At 34.0% G+C, this 21,372-nt stretch overlaps 1 protein-coding gene across 1 annotated transcript in view; it reads right to left on the bottom strand.

The window, feature by feature from the left end:
* The window catches only part of LOC128243362 (inositol 1,4,5-trisphosphate receptor type 3-like), a 71,345-nt gene that overhangs the window by 9,229 nt on the left and 40,744 nt on the right, over positions 1-21,372 (bottom strand). The window contains exons 28-60 of the mRNA XM_052961100.1: positions 20,984-21,038; positions 19,373-19,482; positions 18,928-19,027; positions 18,586-18,693; positions 17,855-17,991; positions 17,444-17,511; positions 17,231-17,286; positions 16,916-17,077; positions 16,208-16,336; positions 15,393-15,502; positions 15,185-15,269; positions 14,814-15,001; positions 13,759-13,872; positions 12,375-12,546; positions 10,723-10,827; positions 10,199-10,270; positions 9,884-10,013; positions 9,525-9,663; positions 9,200-9,275; positions 8,808-8,890; positions 8,229-8,385; positions 7,518-7,615; positions 7,183-7,288; positions 6,983-7,033; positions 6,635-6,871; positions 5,714-5,839; positions 4,188-4,337; positions 3,604-3,705; positions 2,575-2,658; positions 1,955-2,137; positions 1,606-1,711; positions 964-990; positions 340-455 (exon numbers count right to left, since the gene is read on the bottom strand). Coding sequence (XP_052817060.1) covers positions 340-455; positions 964-990; positions 1,606-1,711; positions 1,955-2,137; positions 2,575-2,658; positions 3,604-3,705; positions 4,188-4,337; positions 5,714-5,839; positions 6,635-6,871; positions 6,983-7,033; positions 7,183-7,288; positions 7,518-7,615; positions 8,229-8,385; positions 8,808-8,890; positions 9,200-9,275; positions 9,525-9,663; positions 9,884-10,013; positions 10,199-10,270; positions 10,723-10,827; positions 12,375-12,546; positions 13,759-13,872; positions 14,814-15,001; positions 15,185-15,269; positions 15,393-15,502; positions 16,208-16,336; positions 16,916-17,077; positions 17,231-17,286; positions 17,444-17,511; positions 17,855-17,991; positions 18,586-18,693; positions 18,928-19,027; positions 19,373-19,482; positions 20,984-21,038 — 3,742 coding nt within the window. The remainder of the gene's footprint in view (positions 1-339; positions 456-963; positions 991-1,605; positions 1,712-1,954; positions 2,138-2,574; positions 2,659-3,603; positions 3,706-4,187; positions 4,338-5,713; positions 5,840-6,634; positions 6,872-6,982; positions 7,034-7,182; positions 7,289-7,517; positions 7,616-8,228; positions 8,386-8,807; positions 8,891-9,199; positions 9,276-9,524; positions 9,664-9,883; positions 10,014-10,198; positions 10,271-10,722; positions 10,828-12,374; positions 12,547-13,758; positions 13,873-14,813; positions 15,002-15,184; positions 15,270-15,392; positions 15,503-16,207; positions 16,337-16,915; positions 17,078-17,230; positions 17,287-17,443; positions 17,512-17,854; positions 17,992-18,585; positions 18,694-18,927; positions 19,028-19,372; positions 19,483-20,983; positions 21,039-21,372) is intronic.

Raw genomic sequence — 21,372 nt, 5'->3', positions numbered from 1 at the left:
ATCTATTAAATACACTATTACAATATTGTTATCAGTAATTAATATTTTCCATAAAGCATTACTTAGTGAAATGTTAAAGTTAAAGGTTTATCACTCAAAATGTATGTTTGTTATACATGTGTATGTATTGACTTTAAATAAGAGTGACACTTTAAACGACAGTTCGATTGAACTTAAACAAATTTTATACATGTATGAAAAGGTTATTTCCCATCATATTGTTTGTTTAAGAACTCCGATAAATTTGTAAGTACATACTTTATCGACTGTGGTAACAACAAGTCGATGCTAGGCTTCAATTACAACTTAACGATTTATACACGTATAAACGAAGTGTACCTTGCTTTTGACTCTGAAGTTTGCCTTCTGCAGTTCATCGTCCTTCACAATTTCAATAGACTGACAATTCTTCTTGTAGAAGTTGAAAGCCTTCTGCTGCAGTGGTGTAAATTTCACTGTATAAAAATAATTGGACTTTAGAAGGGTGCATTGCCAGTGAGAGCAGTTTCAGTAGTTTCAATGCATCATATGATGCTTTAAGTAGAACTTGTATGTTTTATTTGGAGCATTAAGAAACAAAATAACAGTATTAACCATGTAAATATGCAAATAGGAATAAACAACGATGTAGTTAAAAAGCAATTATATAAAAGTGCAAATATATATAGTGAAAATGATGCAATACATGTTATTGCTGATAAGCAACATCAGTTAGTATGGTTTGTTCCTGAAGGTAAACAGTATTAAAATGAAAACATGCCGTTTCATCAGACATGGGACCCTTATAATTGAAATTGCCAGATTTTTGATAAAGCAACGAAAACATACAGAACTAAAGTTTTACGACATAGGTATATTAAATGCTTTGAACACTGATTCTAATGCGAAAACTTCAGGTCCCACAGTCTCATTATATGGCTAAAAAGTATGAATCCTCAAAAACATGCACACATGTAACCTCACATGCTCTGTTATCGGTGTTGTCTGTATCTGAAAGTGGATTTCGTTGACTTACTTAATAGATGTAAGAATTCGTGATAGATGTTAACATTTCACTTGCTTACAACAATGGATTTAATTGGCTAACACAATAGATGTAAGGTTTCCATTGGCCTACAGATAGATCTAAACATTTATCTAGCTTACCCATTTGATTGACGCATTTCATTTGCTCTCAAAATAGATGTTAACACTTCATTGGCTTAGAAAATAGATATAACGATTGCATTGGATTGAAAACTAGGGTAACGATTTACTTGGCTTATATATACGTAATTGCTTGTTACAATATAAACAATGAACAAACCAACGATTGGGACTTTATTAAAGTGTGGATACACTATTGTTATGACTGTTATGGCTCTTAACTTCAAATTTTGATATGCGTTTTCTTTCATTGAGGCTAGGCGTTTTTCACCTTATAAATTTGCCTCTCAATAGTTATTATTTGTATTTATTCCTACTGTGGTAATTCCTGTGGCTTTCACTGTATTATTGATATTTCGAAATTATAGAATTAAGTCATTTCATATAAGAATATGTCATTTATTAAATCTTGATTATGGACGTGCTATCTGGAAAGTTGTACACGAATTAAAAACTTACTGGTGTCCATCAGCTTCGGATCTATGTCTATCATGCGGGCAAGGATGAGATACAAGCGATACCCAACATCTTCGTATTGCTCGGCGAACTCGTTTTTCTCCTTTTTCTGTTTATGTAAATTGCATCTCAAACAATATTAAAAATCTCAGCAATATGTCGTATAAACGTAAATCGATTTCTTTTTTCTTGGGTCATTGTAACGAAAGCTCATATTAAGGTAAAAACGTTTTTCCAAAAATGACTTAAAACACTTTTCTCCCTTTAATAAGCCATAAAACACACACACACACTAAAATTTGCATGTTTACGTGTCTAAGGAAAACATAACAAAGTCAACAACAACACTTACCCCAAACCCTTTCATGATCTTATCTTTGGCCCCATGGAACGCCTTATTCTTGCTTGGCGGCGGGACCCCCTCCAACTGTATGTACTTCATTTCTTCAAGCTTCTTTTTGTCGATCCCGTGGTTCTCGAAGCATTCAGTCATCAGCGCAATCACCGCCTTCTTGTCCAAGGTGTCCTTCACCTCCTACAGGGAATGGCGGTTTTCGTGGTACGTTGTTTGTAATTATTGTTTAGAGGGGACATTTTGTTCCTCGAAATTTGGTTAACAGAGGGACGTTCATGTTTAAATTGGTACATATGCAAGTAATTCAAATGATTCTTTAAAGACGCTCAATTAAGTTTGATTCAGAGATCAAATATGTTAATGTATTATTATCTTCAACTCATTTGAAAGAAAAACCCATATGATATGCATATATAATAAAATAAATACCTATTTAGTTTGTAATTAAAGTCATGTCAATGTTTAACAATATAAGGATTAACCTCCATGCTTTAAACTACAAAAAAACACAATATCCTATTGATATGTTAGTAAAAGTGCCTTTGCTGGTATCATAACATGTAGCTTAGGTCCCTAGGAAAAGTTAGGAATGTGTCCAAACAAATACCCGTACTTACTAAAGCCACTTGTGTTTTGCTTGGGCCATTTTCTTCCACGAGAGACAGGACAAGGTTGGAAATGCTTTCTCTGAGTGATAAAATCTACAAAAACAAAACAGCGATTTGTTATATGCTTTCCTGTGATTATTTAGTGAAATGAAAATGATACTTCACAGTGTTTCACAGTGAAATAACATTTTTATATTTTCCACTGTGTTGGAATTGTAGCTCACTTTCCTTCCAAATCAAACGCCAGTGCACACAGGGCTGTGACTCAATTCCATTCGAAATATATACTTTTTGGTGTTCACTCAGTGCAATATATTACAATATTACACTGCAACAAAGAATTATCTTCTATTTATTACAAGATGGACAAGTCCGTATTTGTAACAAAAATCTACTGTTAAATAAAAATGTAGAGCTTTATTGTGATAAGCATAGCGAGATATATATATATATATATATATCACTTAAAACGGTGAACGCATTAAAGATCACATCAAATAAGTGTAGAAGCCATACCCAGAAAGACCGTTGCAACTCTCGAGGTTATGAGAACAAAAAATGGTATCTGATTAATGATACGATGATAGTATGTGCATGTGGGATGTCATGTGACCCCACATGATGTTGGTATCATTTGAAAGGCTTTTATGCACAGAAACTGAATACAAAGAAGAATATATTGAATATATATATATATATAAGAACTATTGAAAAAATAGGACCTATTTTCACGTCAAATTTCAGTTCATTAAAGAATTGAATTGATATCCAGCAATAACTTTGATGATAATGTATTTTTCGTCATTTATTTTACCTATTAGTAATCAACAAGCTATTACCTTTCATGCCAAAATTATATGGGATCACAAGGCATCAGCATTTAACGTAATTTTTAATGGGATAATCAAAGAACTTCATTATTTTCTAGTCGACTTTCTTAGATTGTTTATTCAATTAACACGAAATTCGTGAATCCAGAATTCAACCGTATTTGCTAGTGATTGGCGTTGATGGACACACATCTGAATGTTCACATACCTTGTCGATAGGGCAATCTTCAAAATCGCCAGCTCGCATAATAAAGTTGATGTAGTCAATGATCTTGTTGTCATAGATAACGATTCTGTTGTCTTGGTTCCCCTAGTATATCCATGCAAGCATCGATTCAAAGTTATCATTCATCATTTAATTGTAGTTTATTGTGTTTCAAGTAGTAAAGATACAAGTAGGACATTGGAAACACAAATACAAAATACACAAATACACTGCAATCACTAACGAGGTAGAACTGAACACGTGTTTAAGTTTACCAATAAACGACTGAACGCGTTCTAAAAAGCTAAAAAATGTGAAATGGAACAGAAAGTTGCAATCTATTATTCTTACAGGAATATAATTAAATGTAGCTTTAATTACACTTACAGCAGTAAACTCGATACACGATTCGAAGAGCTGCATTACCAGATCTATTGCTTTTGGCGTAATATTTGAGTAGATGACATTTAGAAACTGTGTCACCTCGCCAATTATGTTGAATGATTTCACATTGTCCGGTTGTTCCCTAAGATAATCCTGAATGAAAGGACACAAGTGAATTTAACGGGAAATTAAAACATACTTACGGCAGTGAACTCATTAATGCACTCAAAAAGTTGAACTGTCAGGTCAACATTTTCTGGTGTAATGTTCGAGTAAAGAACTGTGACAAACTGTGTTGTCTCCAAAATGATGTTAAACGTCTTCAAGTTGTCTGGCTGCTCTCGTAGATAAGCCTAAACGGAAACCAACCCATATTAGTACTCAACGATGACAGCGACATGTTTACAAGTGAGAATGAAATAATTGAACGAAAAGTGAAACTACTGGAAATTCTATAATGTGAATTACAGTCATGCCACGATCGTTACATGGGGCATCCGAACGATTAAGAAAGCATTCAGCACCAACTAACGGTTTTACTGGTTTTAGCAGATGGAAAATAATTACACTAATGGATTATCAAAAAGAGCGCGGCGGAGCGAACACACACGCTCGTCTGATATGTTGAAACAAGGGATAAAACTAGATAATTATTAAAATCAGAGTTATGGGTCATCCATTATATGCCTGTATGTTTCTTGACACATGTGCACCATGCTTATTTTACTATCTTGAGTGCTTTTCGAGTTACACCAAATGTTAAAGTCCTTGCACTATAATGACGCTACCGACTCGAAGGCTGGTACAATACCCCAAGTTCGAAAACCAGACGAGCTTACAGTTTACACGGAGAAGCAGAGATAGAAATTTAAATACGACAATGATAATATGGCACACATGGAAAGAACTTGAAATATGACTATAGACAGGTCTGGAGGTAAACACCACAGCTCTAGAAGTCTCCAATCTACAAAATATAGACAAAACATTAAGCAAGGGCATGTGAAAGATTATATTTTAAGCGGCATACACATGACAAATGCAATAGCTTTTTGTCAAGCAAAATGAGCTTGACATCTATCAAATAGTTAACACCTAATGCTTATATAATATTTATTAAAGATTTGTGTTTTAAGAAAATGTCATGTAACAGTGTAAAGGATTCCAAAAATAAGTATATGATCAATTTCAATTCTAACGTAAACATCACGTATAGGTTAATGCAATAGCTATTACAATTAGTCCAAAAGAACGGCAGTGTTAGTCAAGCGAATAAAACAAATTCAAAACACTAATTACCATCTATATTTTCAGATAAAATGTGCAAATTCAAGACGAATTCATGAAACAATTGCAAAAGAGATACACGTAACTAACAAAGCCATTCTTTTGGTGCACAACTAATAACGTAACGAGGACTATTTCGCATTGTACAAATACAAGTATTCTATCTACACACATTACATAGAGGTAAACACTGGAACTACAAATACAGAGGGACGTTTATAATATATACTAAAAGGTAGAAACATATACGATAAATAAGCACACATGTTTTAAAATATACGGTTAATTATCTTAAACATGAAAAATATCTTTGGATTTACACAAAAAATACATTTAAACATTTACTCATTACTTACTGTGGTATAGTGGGGTCTCAAATTAAATGCAGAATTCTATTAAAGACGAGATTCAACAATAACATATTGTCAAACAATGATCTAACCTGAAGCTGGTGATTTTGTCCGTCGCACATTCTCGCCATGACTTTGAGAACAAGTTCTATATAGCCATCGTTACGGTATTCTACCTCTCCGTCTTCAGTTTCCCCGTCACCGCCCTCATCGAATCCCTAGATATCAATACAGGTTTTAATAATGGTCTCTTTTTCTATGAAGAAAGTAAATGGACCTTTATCAAGCTAAATAGATGAAAAGTATTTGTTTTAAACCCAATAGGAAAATTATAACTTTTGAAAACGTAAACGATAGTAAAAGATATTAATAAGTTTGATCAATCTTTTTTTTCAATAAATTTATATGGTATACTTAGAAAGCGGCAATAAGTGTAAGTGTAAAGAGATACAGCCTATGGTGCAGGGAGTGTAGTTTTTTACAGAGGATAATTACTAATTGAACATCTACAATGTTATAGGTACTACACAGAATGGTTACAGAAGATAATTAAACAGAAAAAGTGTAGCAAAAGAGCAAGTCCAAATATATTGATATATGGCATGTGTCTTTGAGGAAAGCAAAAATGGTCAACCTTTAATTTGCATGTGCATTGGTCTGCGGCTTTATCTTAAACATCAAGGTCATAATACCACAGCTTTTGTTATTGAGATATGGTTATTTTATAATAGTTTGTATTTGAGAAAACACCTTTATCCGATAAAGGGTATAGATTCACGTCATGTTGTTGCAGTATTATAACTATATGCAGAAGATTGGCAAAACAATGTATAAATTATCCCCGGGCTTACAATGGAATTGCTAACCTAGCATACGTTAGTTCTGCCAAAGTTCTGTAAAATGTGAACAATACGGGTACCAGTGATTGAGGGATTCAAAGCTAAATATGTGAGTGAGAGGATAAAGTCGGTACGACAGACACGACAGGTGCAAACAAACTGGACAAAAAGAACCTCTTCTGTCTCTTCCTTATCATTCCCTGGAGCTTCTACTTTAATTTCAGTCATTTCTGTGTCCTCAAAACCGGCATTATCCATCAAGGCTTCATTATCCTTGGTGACCCCATTTGCAACCTTGTCTGCGCTTTTATCAGAGACCTTGTTTTTCTTTGTTTTAGCTGTCTTTTCCGCCTTCTTTTTGGTAACTTTCTTCTTTTTCTTCGAAGTCTTCTGTACGTTGCGTTTCGGTTTCTGTAGGGTAAGAAAAACAAAGTTCAGAATCCTTTAAAAGAGTTTTAGATATAAATGCATTATTAACAAGAACAGGAGCATCAACCAACCATATAACAAACGAAAACATACCCATCCACTAAGTCGTTGTTGTCTCAACGCATCCTCGTACGCTTGTATTTGCTACAGCACAGAAAACAAAACATAAACTTTAAACACATTTATTTTGTCTTCGCATTCAAATTCATCAGTATCCAATTCCGAATTCATGAATAAGCAAAGGTAGATTAATTTCAAATACAAAACATCTTTAAAGTATAAATCCACTGTACCTTGAGTGCGTTCATGGACACAATGAATGTGTTTGCTGATCGTTTTAGAATGATTTTTGTACTGTCCTTCTTCTTTTGTGCATCCATCTGAGCTTGCAATGACCTCCTGTTAATGGCAGAATAGAAAATAAGAATAATAAGTCATAACCAAAACTCATTTTGTTTGTTGACGTTTCCTGACCTACCCCTTCCCAGAAATTCGAGCGTGTTTCACGTTAGTTAAAAATAGTATCAACTAAACAAATCAGTACTATAACGCATTGCCTTGATTATTTAAGTTTCTAAAAGGGGATATACTTATTTAATAAAATACGTTTTCACACAACCACCCCTACTTTTCTTTGATAGTGTTGGTTGAGAGAGCCATACGATCTCTGACGGCCATGAAAAAAACTTCCTCCCGAGTTGACAAGAAGTACTCCAACATCGATTGCTGCAATATAAAAATCATTTCACACACCAGTGGTAAATCGTAGTTTTTTTACCTAGAAGAATTTGATGTCAATTAAGTTCATAGTATATATCACACACTCAACTCTTAAAGGGGCTGTACTCCGTATGATGAAATAGCGGAAAAAGAAAATTGTCGAAAACTGACATAAACTTGGTATCGATCTGTACAATGCATTGAAACTTACTAACTGAAGTACCACATAGTTTACATTAATTTATTTTTCGCAGTTTTTTCTATTTTCCATTAAAAAGATTACTAGGTATGTCTACCTAGTAGAATTCATCCCATATGCGTGACTGGCTAGTCGATGTTATCACGTGATATTACCAAGAAAGGTATATAGCTTAAATATTCCACCCATTTCGGGTATGCCTTCGTGGTACAGTGGATACAACACTGGAGTGCAATTTTGGCGACACCGGTTCGAACCCGGTCTCCGACTCGATTTATTTTTACATTTTGGTATTTTTTTTACAATTATGATATCAAAGAGTAAAACATTTTATTCAATAATTGTCCTAAAATTCCTTACTGAAAAAACTTTTTTGTGCCAATCTGGTGTACAGTCCCTTTAAATATATCCTCAACAAACCTGAACGGTGTGGTTAGCGTTAAACAGCATAACGCACAGGAAACCCAAGACTTCTTTCGCAACTTCTTCATTCCTAGTCGCCAAGTGAGGAAGGATCTTCATCATCGACTGCCGCGAATCGTAATAATTTTGTATTTGGTTGATGAAATTTAAAACCCTGAAACAAAACAAAGGCGTTAACTTACTTGAAACGCCAGCATCATAGCAAACAGTATTTGTTATAGACATAAATGGTATCATGAATTCCAAACAAAAGCAGTTTGAATGCTAAAATTATCATCATGAAAGAAACATATGGAAAATCTCGATTATTCCCCCCCCCCCCCCCCCTAAAATTCTGAATAGGATCGAAGTATTCAAACAAGCTGGTAAGTCTACAATTACGTTCAAAACTATGCAATTATTACTGTTCCTTATTCTTTTATTTATTGAAATATTAAAATTTTGCTTATCTTAATATTCCTCATTCCGTATTGGTAAACAAGAAGAATAAGTCGCCTTTTGCGAAATTTCAAATACAAACAGATTTTAAAAACAGCAAAATCGCGACAAAAACTTGACACAAAGGATGTTACTAACTTCTTGATCTTAAGTTCCGTGGTCCTGGTGGCCCAGTCTTCAGGCAGCCTTCGCTCCTCGTTGTGGATAATGGCTCGGAGCACCTTAATATAATGGAAAATGGGTAAAAATAAGCAGTCAATAAAAAATGTAAAAGTGCCTTCCACACATCATAAAATGATGTAGAGTTACTTTGGTAGAAGAGTCAGGAAGAAGAAGAAAATGTATTTAAATGAACACAAATCTGCCAATGTTCTATTTAACCACCAACGTGTTTTGCACTACTCATTGGAAATGAAATAAACAAAATGACGTGGTGACATATTTTATCAATTTGTTCTGAATTGTATACCTATGCAAGTATTGTGACTTGGTCAATACCTCTTAACAGTACTTGTTTACACCCAACATACCTGCAAACACTTAATGTTCAACTCATCCATCTCCATCCGGGCGTGCTCTTGAAGACGCTTGTACGACCCTGATATGCTTTAAAACAAATAAGTGTCCATGAATTGACATACTATTGCATTGAAATATTGGGATATTGGTATGTGGATCGAATATGATTGTATACTAGGAGGTAGATCAAATATGATAGTTTACTCATTGCCACATTTCAATCAACCATAATATTTTGCAGAGCAACGTTATCAACCCGTGCAGTATATTAACATACTGATATGTAACGACACGTCACTTATATCATTTCAAGATCAACTTTAATGGCGAACTTACTGAAGGTTTTCAATGAGTTTTGATGTCCACTCGAATTTTTTTACCACCTTCTTCTCGTTCGGATTTATGAAACACTTGACAAGACTCTGAAACTCTTCGCCTAGCGGCAGTTCTTCATCCCCTCCCAGAATCGTGTACTCTGAAGTTTATTTGAATCAGTTTATTATTCAAACTATATTATTATATACAGTTGTTCCAAGAGTGTTTGAAAAAAACTGCATCACATAGTTACGTGGCTATTACCTTTCAGATACTTCCTTTAAGCATTATATATATATATATATTGAAATAATTGTAATAAAATGCCTGATGTTGTTTTCGTTCATAGATTGTTTTGCTTTCACGCGCCTTAAACAAACCTCTTTTGGAGTTGAATTTCAGTTGCGCCGAAACGGTGTTATGGCCAGCGAACACTATAGAGCAATTACGAGTAAACGTTCGGAACTTGGCGTTAATCTCAACTTCATCTGAGTAGTACTCGATGTTGCCCTATAAATATATCAAACATGAGCTAATGATTCAATGGACTCTTGAGGAGCAAGACTGGCGGCCTGGCAAACAATTTACGAGAACAAACAAAAAAAGAAGCTTTTCTTCGGATAAACTAGCAAGCAACATGGGCTCTTGTTTTTATAAAGAATAATAATAACAATATTCATGTACTTATGACTTACTCTTCTTATTGCACAAGATGTGTCTTCCGCTGTTATACCGGAAGCGAACCTGTCCAATACTGCCTCGAGATTCTGAAAAGAAAACCAATTCAACTAGTGTTATTAGGAACATTTCAAACGAATTTATTAACGCAACAATTTTTAGAAAATTCTAAGAGTTTATACTGTGTGATATCTATTCGCTCCAATTAAAGTTAGCACTTTACTATATATCCATTCCTATCCTTACAAATTGATGTTTATACACAAGATGCCTAATAACAACTTCTCTGATAAACATTGTCTAATGTGGAATTAATTTTTGACACTCATCTTAGATAGTCCTTTTGATTTATGGGAATAACGTAAACAAATTGTCAGAAGTTTTAGGCAAGTTTTTGAAATTAAAGAAGACATTTGTGATAAAATTGTCGCTTTCCTCTTCAAAACTTTATACCATAACATCTTCAGTTAAACTGACATAACTCTGTTTTCTTTTCAATATATTGCGACTGACGTAAAACATATATGTATACTACGTTTACCGAGTTTGGCATGTTTGATATTGGCACAAGAACTGTGACACAGTTCACAAGGTTCTTCATGTGAGTGGGCTTAAACAGAAGTGGGCCAAGAACCTCCCCGAACATCTGAAATGGTGATAAACGAACTTAAAAAGTAATCATCACGCGAAAGTGTAATTATTTGTTTTGTCTATTCCATTTCAATAAAAAATACCATGTTTTATATTCATCAAATATATTAAGAACTGCATATGTACATGAATACATCTTTATTGGAATATGAAGTTATATATTAAATTTTGATTGATATAGCAAATATAATGTTCACTTGAAATGTTCATAAAATTTAAATGGAAATGAAAGAACATTCAGGTCATATGCTAGGCAAGTGTAACGTTACCATGCTTTGGGACATGTGGGTGAGTTTTTATAGTTATACAGCTTAGTCTAAGCTGGTTCCCTGCCTAACATAAGTATATAACGACAATATTGCTTCATTTATCTTGATGAAATCTTTGTTATCTTAATATAGTACATTGTGCATGTACATTCCACGTAAAGCGCCGAACCGGTTTATTACGAAGTTGAATACCTTTAGTTTCTTTCACAAATGAAATTTACCATATAGGCATTTAGAAACAGTCCATCAATATACGTCAAGCACTCTGTCTCCAACAAACTTCGTGGTAATTATTCCAAAAATCCAAGGTTTGGGCATACTTTCAAATCACGGAAATATGTATGACCTCTATATTTATTTTATTATAACTGTATTACACGTATGATACTTGCAAAATATATTTTAACGGTCATGCACCGTCATTATCAAGATAAGAGTATCATTTCTGTAAACATCTTAAAATATTAATACATCCGATGTACACTTACGTTAGTTTTGGATCCCAGCTGACCACATATTGTTTAAAAATAATAAAAACTGGTTCGATATGTAGTAAAAGCTATGTAAAATTTCTACCGAAAACATTATAACAAGTTAGCTTTTCAAGCCTTTAAAGATTTGAAAATATTCATTGTATGCTCATTTTCAGTTTAAGTAAAGATCTAAGTAACAAACTGCAGTAACTTTATCTGAATTATTGTTTTATTCGTTCATTTGTTTTATATAATAGTGGCAGCAAGCATTTCTTTTTCAAGGGAAATTAAATGGGGTCACTAGGAATAAAAAAACAACAACATTATTTTCAATGATTCGATGGTATGAAAGGCTTACCTCTATACACCGGGTAACTTACATAATAACAAGTATGCCCATTATATCCAATTTGAAAGAGTTTCGAACGTTGAATGCCCTGAACCTATCCATGAAGCCTAATTCTATATATTTTGATCGGTACCTCACCATTACTTTTTATTCTCTTTTCATGTGTTTAATTCGTGTATTAAAGTAAACATAAACTCTGTCTTTCCTGCAAATTTTGAACTGTTTTTTTTATTATGACATTAAATGAGATATATCAACCACAAATTATCGTCCTTGACTTACTTGAGTGTTATACCTCTTGGCTCTGGTCAAAATTTGTCAGATTCAGTGCAGGCATTCATTAACTCTATGGATAATCCCGAAACATGTACAATTTGCGATACAACTAATAAGGCCAATATAGCAAGCCTTACATGTCTCGACTATGTGGAATAATATTATTAAGTTTTACCACTACTGCCTTGGCGAGATGATCAGTTTCATCTATCTCGTTGGGATGTGACGTGTTGTCTGGGAAGTAGAAGTCGCGGTAGAAAACTTCCAGGAACGGGAGGACCCCTTCCAGGCAGTACAGCAGCGAACCATAGGCGGAGGACTCGAAGTCGGGGGCCGCAGCAATCCCACTGCAAACACATTTTTGAATAATCCATTAAACATTGATTAGGATACAAAACAGTCTTTAGCAAGTTAATTACGAAACTGGATAATGAAATTCGAAGTGAAAAAAGTGTTTTAAAGCTCTTTTTTATTTATCTTCGTTTAAATACGAATATGTATAATGTTATAATATAACTAAAATCTTTGCAAAACGAATAGCAAAAGCTGTCACAGGAACGTGACAATCACCCACGAAAGGTCTCGTTGGACGGATAGCCATAAGTATTTGGGCCTTTATTGACATACAGCCTTGAGTATGTAACATATTTTTATGATGAACTACCATTCTTTCCCATGAAGTTTCGAAATATCATTATGTTACATTTTTAAGAGCAAAGTATGTACATGGAAACGATGCAAGGTGGAGTCACTGAAAGGTGGAGTGGATGTCAACTCGTCTCTGGACTTCAGCGTTCTTCGGTCATTGATCGGATCCGGATTTTCAGCTCGAAGTTACCATGACCTGGACCAACTGATCTTACAATCAATAGGGTTTAGCTGCTGGTCATTTTCAACCTGCCTACCAGTTATTGATCGGAAACGGATTTTCAGCTCGATGTCAACACCACATTGACCTTTGACCCACTGGTCTTAAATAGAATATTTTATATCTACTGGTCATTACCAAACTGCCTATCAAGTTTAAGATCCCTTGTCCTAAGCGTTTGTAAAATAATAATGTGAAATGGATTTTCAGATCCACGTTACCATGACCTTGACCGGCCGATTTCAAAACCAATAGGGGTTCATCTGCTGGTCATTTGCATTCTGCCTAATACGTTTGAGGTCTCTTGTCCTAAGAGTTCTACAGTTATTGATCGGAACGGATTTTCGGCGCGATCTCACCGTGACCATTGATCTACTGAACTTAAAATCATTAGGGTTCATTTATTGGTCATTACCAAACTGTCTGATAAGTTTCAGGTATCTGGGCCTTAACATTCTTCAGTTATTGATCAGAAAACGATGGGACGGACGGACGGACGGACCGATGGGCGGTCCGACTACTATATGCAAATGTTTGGGTTCAAACTATAATATAATGTGTTTATATATGATTTACTGGTACTATGTATCAAAAGAATACAATTGAAACAACAGGGACAAACCCAGTAGCCAAAAGTAACAAATATCCACATTACATTGCTATTACAGAATTCAGCATACGGCAAGTATACCTTTTCTCTGGAGCCGTTTTGATGTATATGGCTATTTTGTCCGGGTCCTCTTTGATACTGTCTGTCAGTCGATTCATCTCAACTGACACGTTGGACATGAACTCCCAGAGGTCACTGTAAAAATGTATTAATATTACTACAGGAGTAGGTCAAAGATGAAGAGTATTTGATATGCGTTCACGCCATGCGGTCATGATTGATAGGCAGGATATCGTTTAATCAATTAAGTACAGTTTTTGAAATGCACTGATGTATATGAAATATTATCATTACAATACAAATACAGTATCATTAGAAGATTTCCATTAGTATGCATGCTCTTGATAATATATTATTGTTTAATCACATTTACTTACAACTAGTTTTGAAATACATCCTTAGCATAAGCTGCAACGATCTCAAATTATATACATGCAAATTCACCGCACACTATTTTACATCAGCAATTACCTGACCATATTGGCAATGGCAACTATGACATAAACTGCTAAATAAATAATATTCTCTAAATCAGTAAATAGGCTATAAGTTAGTACTAATGCTAATTCTTGACCAAGGGTAGTTCTAGTAACTTTCCCATTTACATCCACAGCCACAACATTCCACCAATAGCCTTACTACCATATCAACATGCCGTTAGTTTTGTTTGGACAAACAATCATCAGCGCTGCACACATGTATGTTACCTAGAATAGTAGTGGCAGTGACCTCGCGATATTTCACTGATAATTAAATTTTATTAAAGCAACGTCCGATTTAAAGTGTGTTGTTTAATTTCTATATGTAAACGCAAAGTACAACATTATCAGGTAACTCGTAATTTAGAAACGAAAAATATATCAATTGAAGTTATTATATAAAATTAACTTATAATAAACAAATTTCACGACATATATAGAAATAACCCTAACATAGCACAATCCCGATCTACAATTATAATATAACTATAAATGTTAATAATAAATATATTAGTTTAAGAATTGTAGTTTTCTTCAATATGATTTTTTTTACCAGCATTAAAACTAACCGTTAAATTAAACCCCCTGCCGACCTACCCGAAATGTGACATCTCGCTGGCCCCCGTCTCGATAGCTGACTCCCCGTTCTTCATGTACACGTGATGGAGGCACTTGAGGAACGGCTTCTTGTACACATTGTCAACGTTGTCGTTGTTCAGCACCCATAGCAGATCGTCGATAGGCAAGATGGTCTGGCACAGTGACTCGATGAACATGTTCTCGCCCTGAAAAGTTATACGCAAAATTCTAATTCGAAATTTAGTAACCAAGCAACAAAGAAATTAATTTCGCTTTCTTTTCAAATCAAATACGAAATGAGTAACCAAGCTGTTTCACCCTTATACTTTTCAATAAGTATTGCAAAAGGCTTTTAGTATAACCTTTGGAAAGACTTAACAAAAACTTACCTCGGCACAAGCTGCCAGCAGGTCTAGAAGACTGATGTAGTACCTCAATCTGGATATCTCGGCTGGATCCGTCAATATCTTAGCCCTTAAACGACGATAAATATCTACTAAATGTATTCACATGGTTTATGGACAATTTATACATAGGTAAGATACACCGAATCGATTACATTTTTTTTTACACTAAGGCGTCGAAGATTTGGTATACCTCTCCTCTTGTGTCATGTCTAGCACGAAGGCGACCTTCTTGTAATTCTGCATGATATACTTCATCACGTACGCCTGGTTCCGCTTCAACGTAAGGTTTGTACCCACCACCTGCGATGGGAAACGTTTAATCGGCTTTTGTACTTGTGGAATGTTATTTTTAACAGCTATCAAACCGATTCAGTTATTCTTGAAGTTAAGCTTTTAAGCTGTATGTTCGTACTACAAATCGTCTGCTAAGTTTGCAGCAAACATATGCAGACCCAACGTGTTTTTTTTTATTTAATACGCAAGTTAAATACTTTATCTTCCAATAACCTCAAATATTGTGAAAACAGACTCATATCAAAAGCGAAATACAGTAGTCTATACTTTTCCCAATTATAAAAAATACAATCACGACAAGGAGGAATTTAAATGATGACAGTTATTTTTTTCACACTCAATTTTACAACATTTATTATAATAACACTATTTTTTTTATTCACAATGAAATGATGAAAAAACAAGAAATTGTTGGGGGGTTCATCTGAAAGTAAACTGTTATGGAGAGAGAATGTACATGTTGATCCTTAATTAACGTTTCTTACATCATTTTCTATCATTTTACACAATTGGGTATCCCAATGAGTTTTTCTCATAATGATATAATAAGAATTATTATACGATATTAATTATACATTAATTATATAAAAGATGAAAATGTGTGGTGTATCTACAATGGCATGGGAATTTCCAACTTAACGTGAAACGCCGATAAATTTGTCTTAAATTCGACAAAAGACTTTAATCCAAAATAGCTTGAATAACACTAACCTTGACAATCATGCCAAGCAGATCCAGAAACTCCGGCGCCCGGTCCTGCATGTCCGCTGCTCTGTTCACGATCTTCTGAATCTGCCTCGGGCTGATCTTCAAGCATGTTGCTTGGTTTCCACAGAACACCTGAATGTGGTATTAAGGTACAGAGGTTGCATATACTTCACATTACTAAATTTAAATGAAAGTATAGCAAGCTTTATAGATTAGCAAGAACTGATCGATGTGACTTTTGGCCGATCGTTTAAACTTTGTTAAGGTGAACAACGTTGTTAGCGTCATCGTTGTTAACTTTCAAATCGTTACTACCTTTGAAGTTTAATGGGGACACTTGTGATCTGCAGCAGTTTTAGCAATATTTGAGAGAACTATTTCAGCTATACCTGTTTCATCTAAATATATGAGCACGTAATCAAAATATTCACGTTTAAAAGTTAACAACGACCTTTATCACGTTGTAAACTAAAGCAAAGTTCTGAACAATCGGCCTATTCTGTATCAAACTGTACAAGGGTTGTGTATTGCATTGGTGAGTGACAAAACTAGTTTGGCCTTAACGTCTTAAAATACATCTTAAAACAATGAAAACTACAGCGACAAGCACAGAAGTCAACAATTCAGAACCCTTTTAAACGACAATGAACTAGAGACACAAACATAAAGACATTGAAACTGACAAACAATGTGAATACACTGAGTGCTTACCTCCTTCAGCGCAATGGCAAGATCAGACTCCACCACCCGGACGTCGAGTAGAATATCAAGCCTCTCCATGATGTGGTGCTGCACGCGATGATTCTCGCGTGCTAGAAGCTTCAACAGGTAAAACGCTTTCTTGAAGATGTCCGTCATCCCGCCGTAGATTTTCTATTAATTGAGAATTATTTTGTTTGTTTGAAATAAGTGTGACTTTTGTTAAGAGTAAGGACCATAGTATTTAACATAGTGTGTTTAAATCATTTTAGTATTTATTCATTTAAGAACAGCTATTATATAAGAATTATCAAATAAATATTTTACCAGTAACTTTGTATCTATATCTTGGACGAGAATATCAAACAGCACGTCTAGGATGCCTGAAAATTAAAAGATATTCGTTAACAAACTGAAATATACTTACGTCATACTTGAAATGTATTTTAAATGAACATAAAATACCTCCTTTGATAAAGTAAGTAAACATCTTGTGTTAAAGTTCAATAATATGAACAATCAAACGGTAAAAAGACGAACCGTTGCTGATCATGATGTTTTGATTCATCGGGTGCGGTTCGTCGGGTGTCATCGGCAAATGACAAAATCTGGAAAACAGAAAATTATAGATCTTCATCGTAATTCGAAACAAAGAGTAATGATTATGCTTTAAATAACAACGCACTCTTCATTTGACCTACGATACACGTTCAGACAACGTAACAAAAGTCGTTCTGAATCATTGAAGAAATGAACTCATTTTGAATGTAATAATATTTGTTTAAAACGCTTTTAAACAAAAAAACTCAAATCCCTACATTTCAGCTGTTCTAGTATTATCGAAATGAAAATTCAAACATATCACAACATTGTAGGATATCCTTATGGAATATATAAATCCTTCAGTTCAGACATTCAGTCATCAACAATACATGCGTTTAATATTCTTACTCTGCGAGGTCATCGAGGATGTTCCCCATGAGTTTGACCTGCTGATCGTCCAGCTTGGCCTTGGAGAGCCGTCGCAGGATAGGCATGTTCTTCAGGACCTCGCGATGGACCCGAGCCGAGTCCTGGGTCAATAGGATCTAAGGAAGAAAAAAGGGTATGTAAGTTCTGGCACTGCTGAAAACGGTAATAGAAAATCATACTAGTTATACATGTACGTATATACTTGTTATAACCAGCAATACATATAGAACACAATAGCTTAACTAATGAGGCTGATTATTTTTTTTATATACAGAGTAATTTACTTTTACGATACGTAAAGAAATATCATGATCCCAAACATTTTCCCCACTATTATTTTTATCATTAGAAACAATGATCATTAGAAACAGTTTTATTTGTAGAGGAGGAATATGCAAAGTATAGCCCGACAAAATGTATTACAATAAAATCTTTTTTGGCCGAACATGATTGGTAAATATGACATTTCACGTCGGATTTCAATTGAATTAAAACACGAACTGCAATAACTTTACCTATACTGAATGTTTGGTACTTAAATTTACATTATATATTCAAGTCAAAATCATTAATTTCTAATCTTAAATAAAAGTTCAATCCAAGTTGCTTATTGACTACGGCCAAAAGGCATCAATATATAACAGTATTGTCAGTGGCAATGTGCATAGGATACCTCAATCCAAACACTCAGTACACCGTTGGATCATTACCTGTGCTTTGCTGGATATATTGAACATGTTCATCTTGGAGGAGTAGAGCTTGTTGAGGATGTTCAACGACTTGATGATCATTTTATCATACTTGTACATTGACAAATCCTGTAGTACAATAAATCATATAATCGGATTTAATGAAAAACAAATAAAAATATTTGCAAAAGGTAAGCACGCGTATCCATACAAGTCATTCAAAGGATACATAAAAAATAAATACCACTTTATAATGTAACGTTTTGACTTTAACTTTGATACGGAAAAAGACAGATTGAACCAAATATTGCTTCATGTCCAGTCTGAATACGAAAATAAAGTTTCAGCATTAAAGCAATTTACCATCAGCACTTTGGTGAGGAATTCTATGTCGAAGATTGCGGACATGTTAAACATTTCCTTCAGCTCACGCGTCACTTTTTTCTGCACACCCATCGCCTTCCTACAAAGGAAATAATAATGTCCTCGATTAATTTCATCACATGTTTTTAATAAAAGTAAAACAAAACAGCATTTTAACCATATCAGTATCAGTTTAATTTTCCTCGAGAAATGAAAAATGAAAACAATGGCTAATCTGAAATGACTGGTTCAGTCATACTCAGAACTAAATGTTGTCTTTTTTAGTTTAACATAATGCCGTAATGCTGTTGTTTATATTTTTTGTCGTTCATATTCTGAGGCATTGTGTAACATCTTGCTTTGTTATTTTACTATTACTATTTTACGCTGTTCTACATAATTATCACAATGTCACGTCGTTATGTTCGTGTATACATGCACCTACTTGCTTTGGAGGTGGGGATCAAAGTCATCGAATATAAGCGACATCATCACCGATTGCGTTCGACCAGCCGCCACTATCTGCTCAGCTATCTTGAACTTCGACACAAAGCTCTACAAATAATTAAAAGTACATAAATAGCAATAAAAACAACCGCGTTAGTATTGCTCAAAACAGAACATTTATTTTGCAGAAGGTCTTAGACCCCTGTGACCGAATAGCGTATAACATATCGACAAGCATGCATACCATACAAACAAACATATACACATTCATACGTGATTTACAAACTTTTTAGAATCGAAATTAACGAACAAAATCCGCATACTACCATATACGAGTTGGTAGCATGATTACATGGTGCAAAAACAGTAACAAGGAGCTGTATATATCTGGCGTCAATTTCTATTTAAAAGATATATGATATTTGTTTAAATCGTGCCTTAATGTATATCACACTGTACACTATAGGTGATATTTATTGTATGATATGTCATTTATGCAAAGTAAAAGAGGATTTCACAGTATAGAATATAATATATAAAAATATGTTTTTTACTTAAATATTTACAAACTTAAGCAAGCAAATCTAGATGTTACAGCAAAATACAGATCAAAGTTCACATTATAATGTTCACATGTACAATTAAAACTTAGTCCCAGTACTTTGATTCTCTTAAACGTTCTTAAGTGTATTATCATATGTTATTTCTATACGTAACTAGTATTTTAAGTGCTTCATTTGCAGATCGTCAGCTTTATAGACATTTTTTGACAAACAAACATTTTACAATGAAGTATAAATAATTTAACATTATAACAACGTGCATTTGTGTATGTACTTATATAATATTAAGACTAAATGTATATTGATTATACTATATCGAAATTATGCAAGGTATAACCATACATTAATATAAAGTTATTAATCAAACAAATTGATTGATACAGAATTAAACAAAAGTCAACGTTAAAAAATAAAACTTTTAATTACATGGAATATAATGTATTATATCAACATGCAATTTTAAAAGTCGCTTCATTTTCAGTATTAAACAAATCATCAAATGTATACAGTTTTTGACTATTATACACTGTGTATTCGAGACGAAATTGAGACTCCTCTTCTTGTGTGTTACAAATTGTGCATATACTCTCATGTAAATGTTTTGCGTTCTATTCCATGTATCCACTACAGTGCTGAATCTTTGTAAGAATAGCCACAGGTGAGACACAGACGTTCTATAGTTCGCTATGTTCAATAATCCGAGGTATGGTTGAACCATAAAACCTGACACATAAACGTAAAATATAGCCCTGCTTCACATGTCTAATATACAATGTCACTATTTAATAAAATTAAATCCATATTTGTTTGTTTCACTAATGAAACAAATACACTTCTTGATAAAACCAGAATAAAAACCAAGTTAATACCAGGCCTTATATATCAGCAAATACAATAACGATATATCAGTCTGGTATTACAAGACTTCACTTAATTCGCTTGCATTCAGTCTGCGTGAATTATTATTTTATCAAAAACAAATATGCAAGTGGGTTTAAGTTTTATTATATGTATTCTCTAAAGGGCATGACTTATGTCAAACTTACCTGCAAGCGGGAGTTTCGCTGATACGTCAATAGCAGGTCCAACACTTCAAGCACTCTGAAATTCAATACTCTCTGCGTATGTATCTAAATAGTGCTTATTTATAGAAGGCTTAACTGAATTAACCTAAATTATCATTAACCGAAACATGAATCAAAGAAACGCAGAACAATCATTACTATTTGGCAATTCGGTCATCATTAAATTCTTAGTTGCATACAACATACATTCTATAACGTTTGTATGCAACTATGAATTAACAAAACAATCTATTAATTTATGAGCAATGCTTATGTGAAAAACTACCGAAACAAGCTCAGTAGCAAACAGTTTAAACATAAACCCCGTTAAATGGCACTGGATAAACGCCAAAAACAGAAAACCTCCATCT

The sequence above is a fragment of the Mya arenaria genome, chromosome 8 (assembly GCF_026914265.1).
Source record: "Mya arenaria isolate MELC-2E11 chromosome 8, ASM2691426v1".
Classification (NCBI taxonomy): domain Eukaryota; kingdom Metazoa; phylum Mollusca; class Bivalvia; order Myida; family Myidae; genus Mya; species Mya arenaria.
This window is presented reverse-complemented; position numbering and strand designations above follow the sequence as displayed.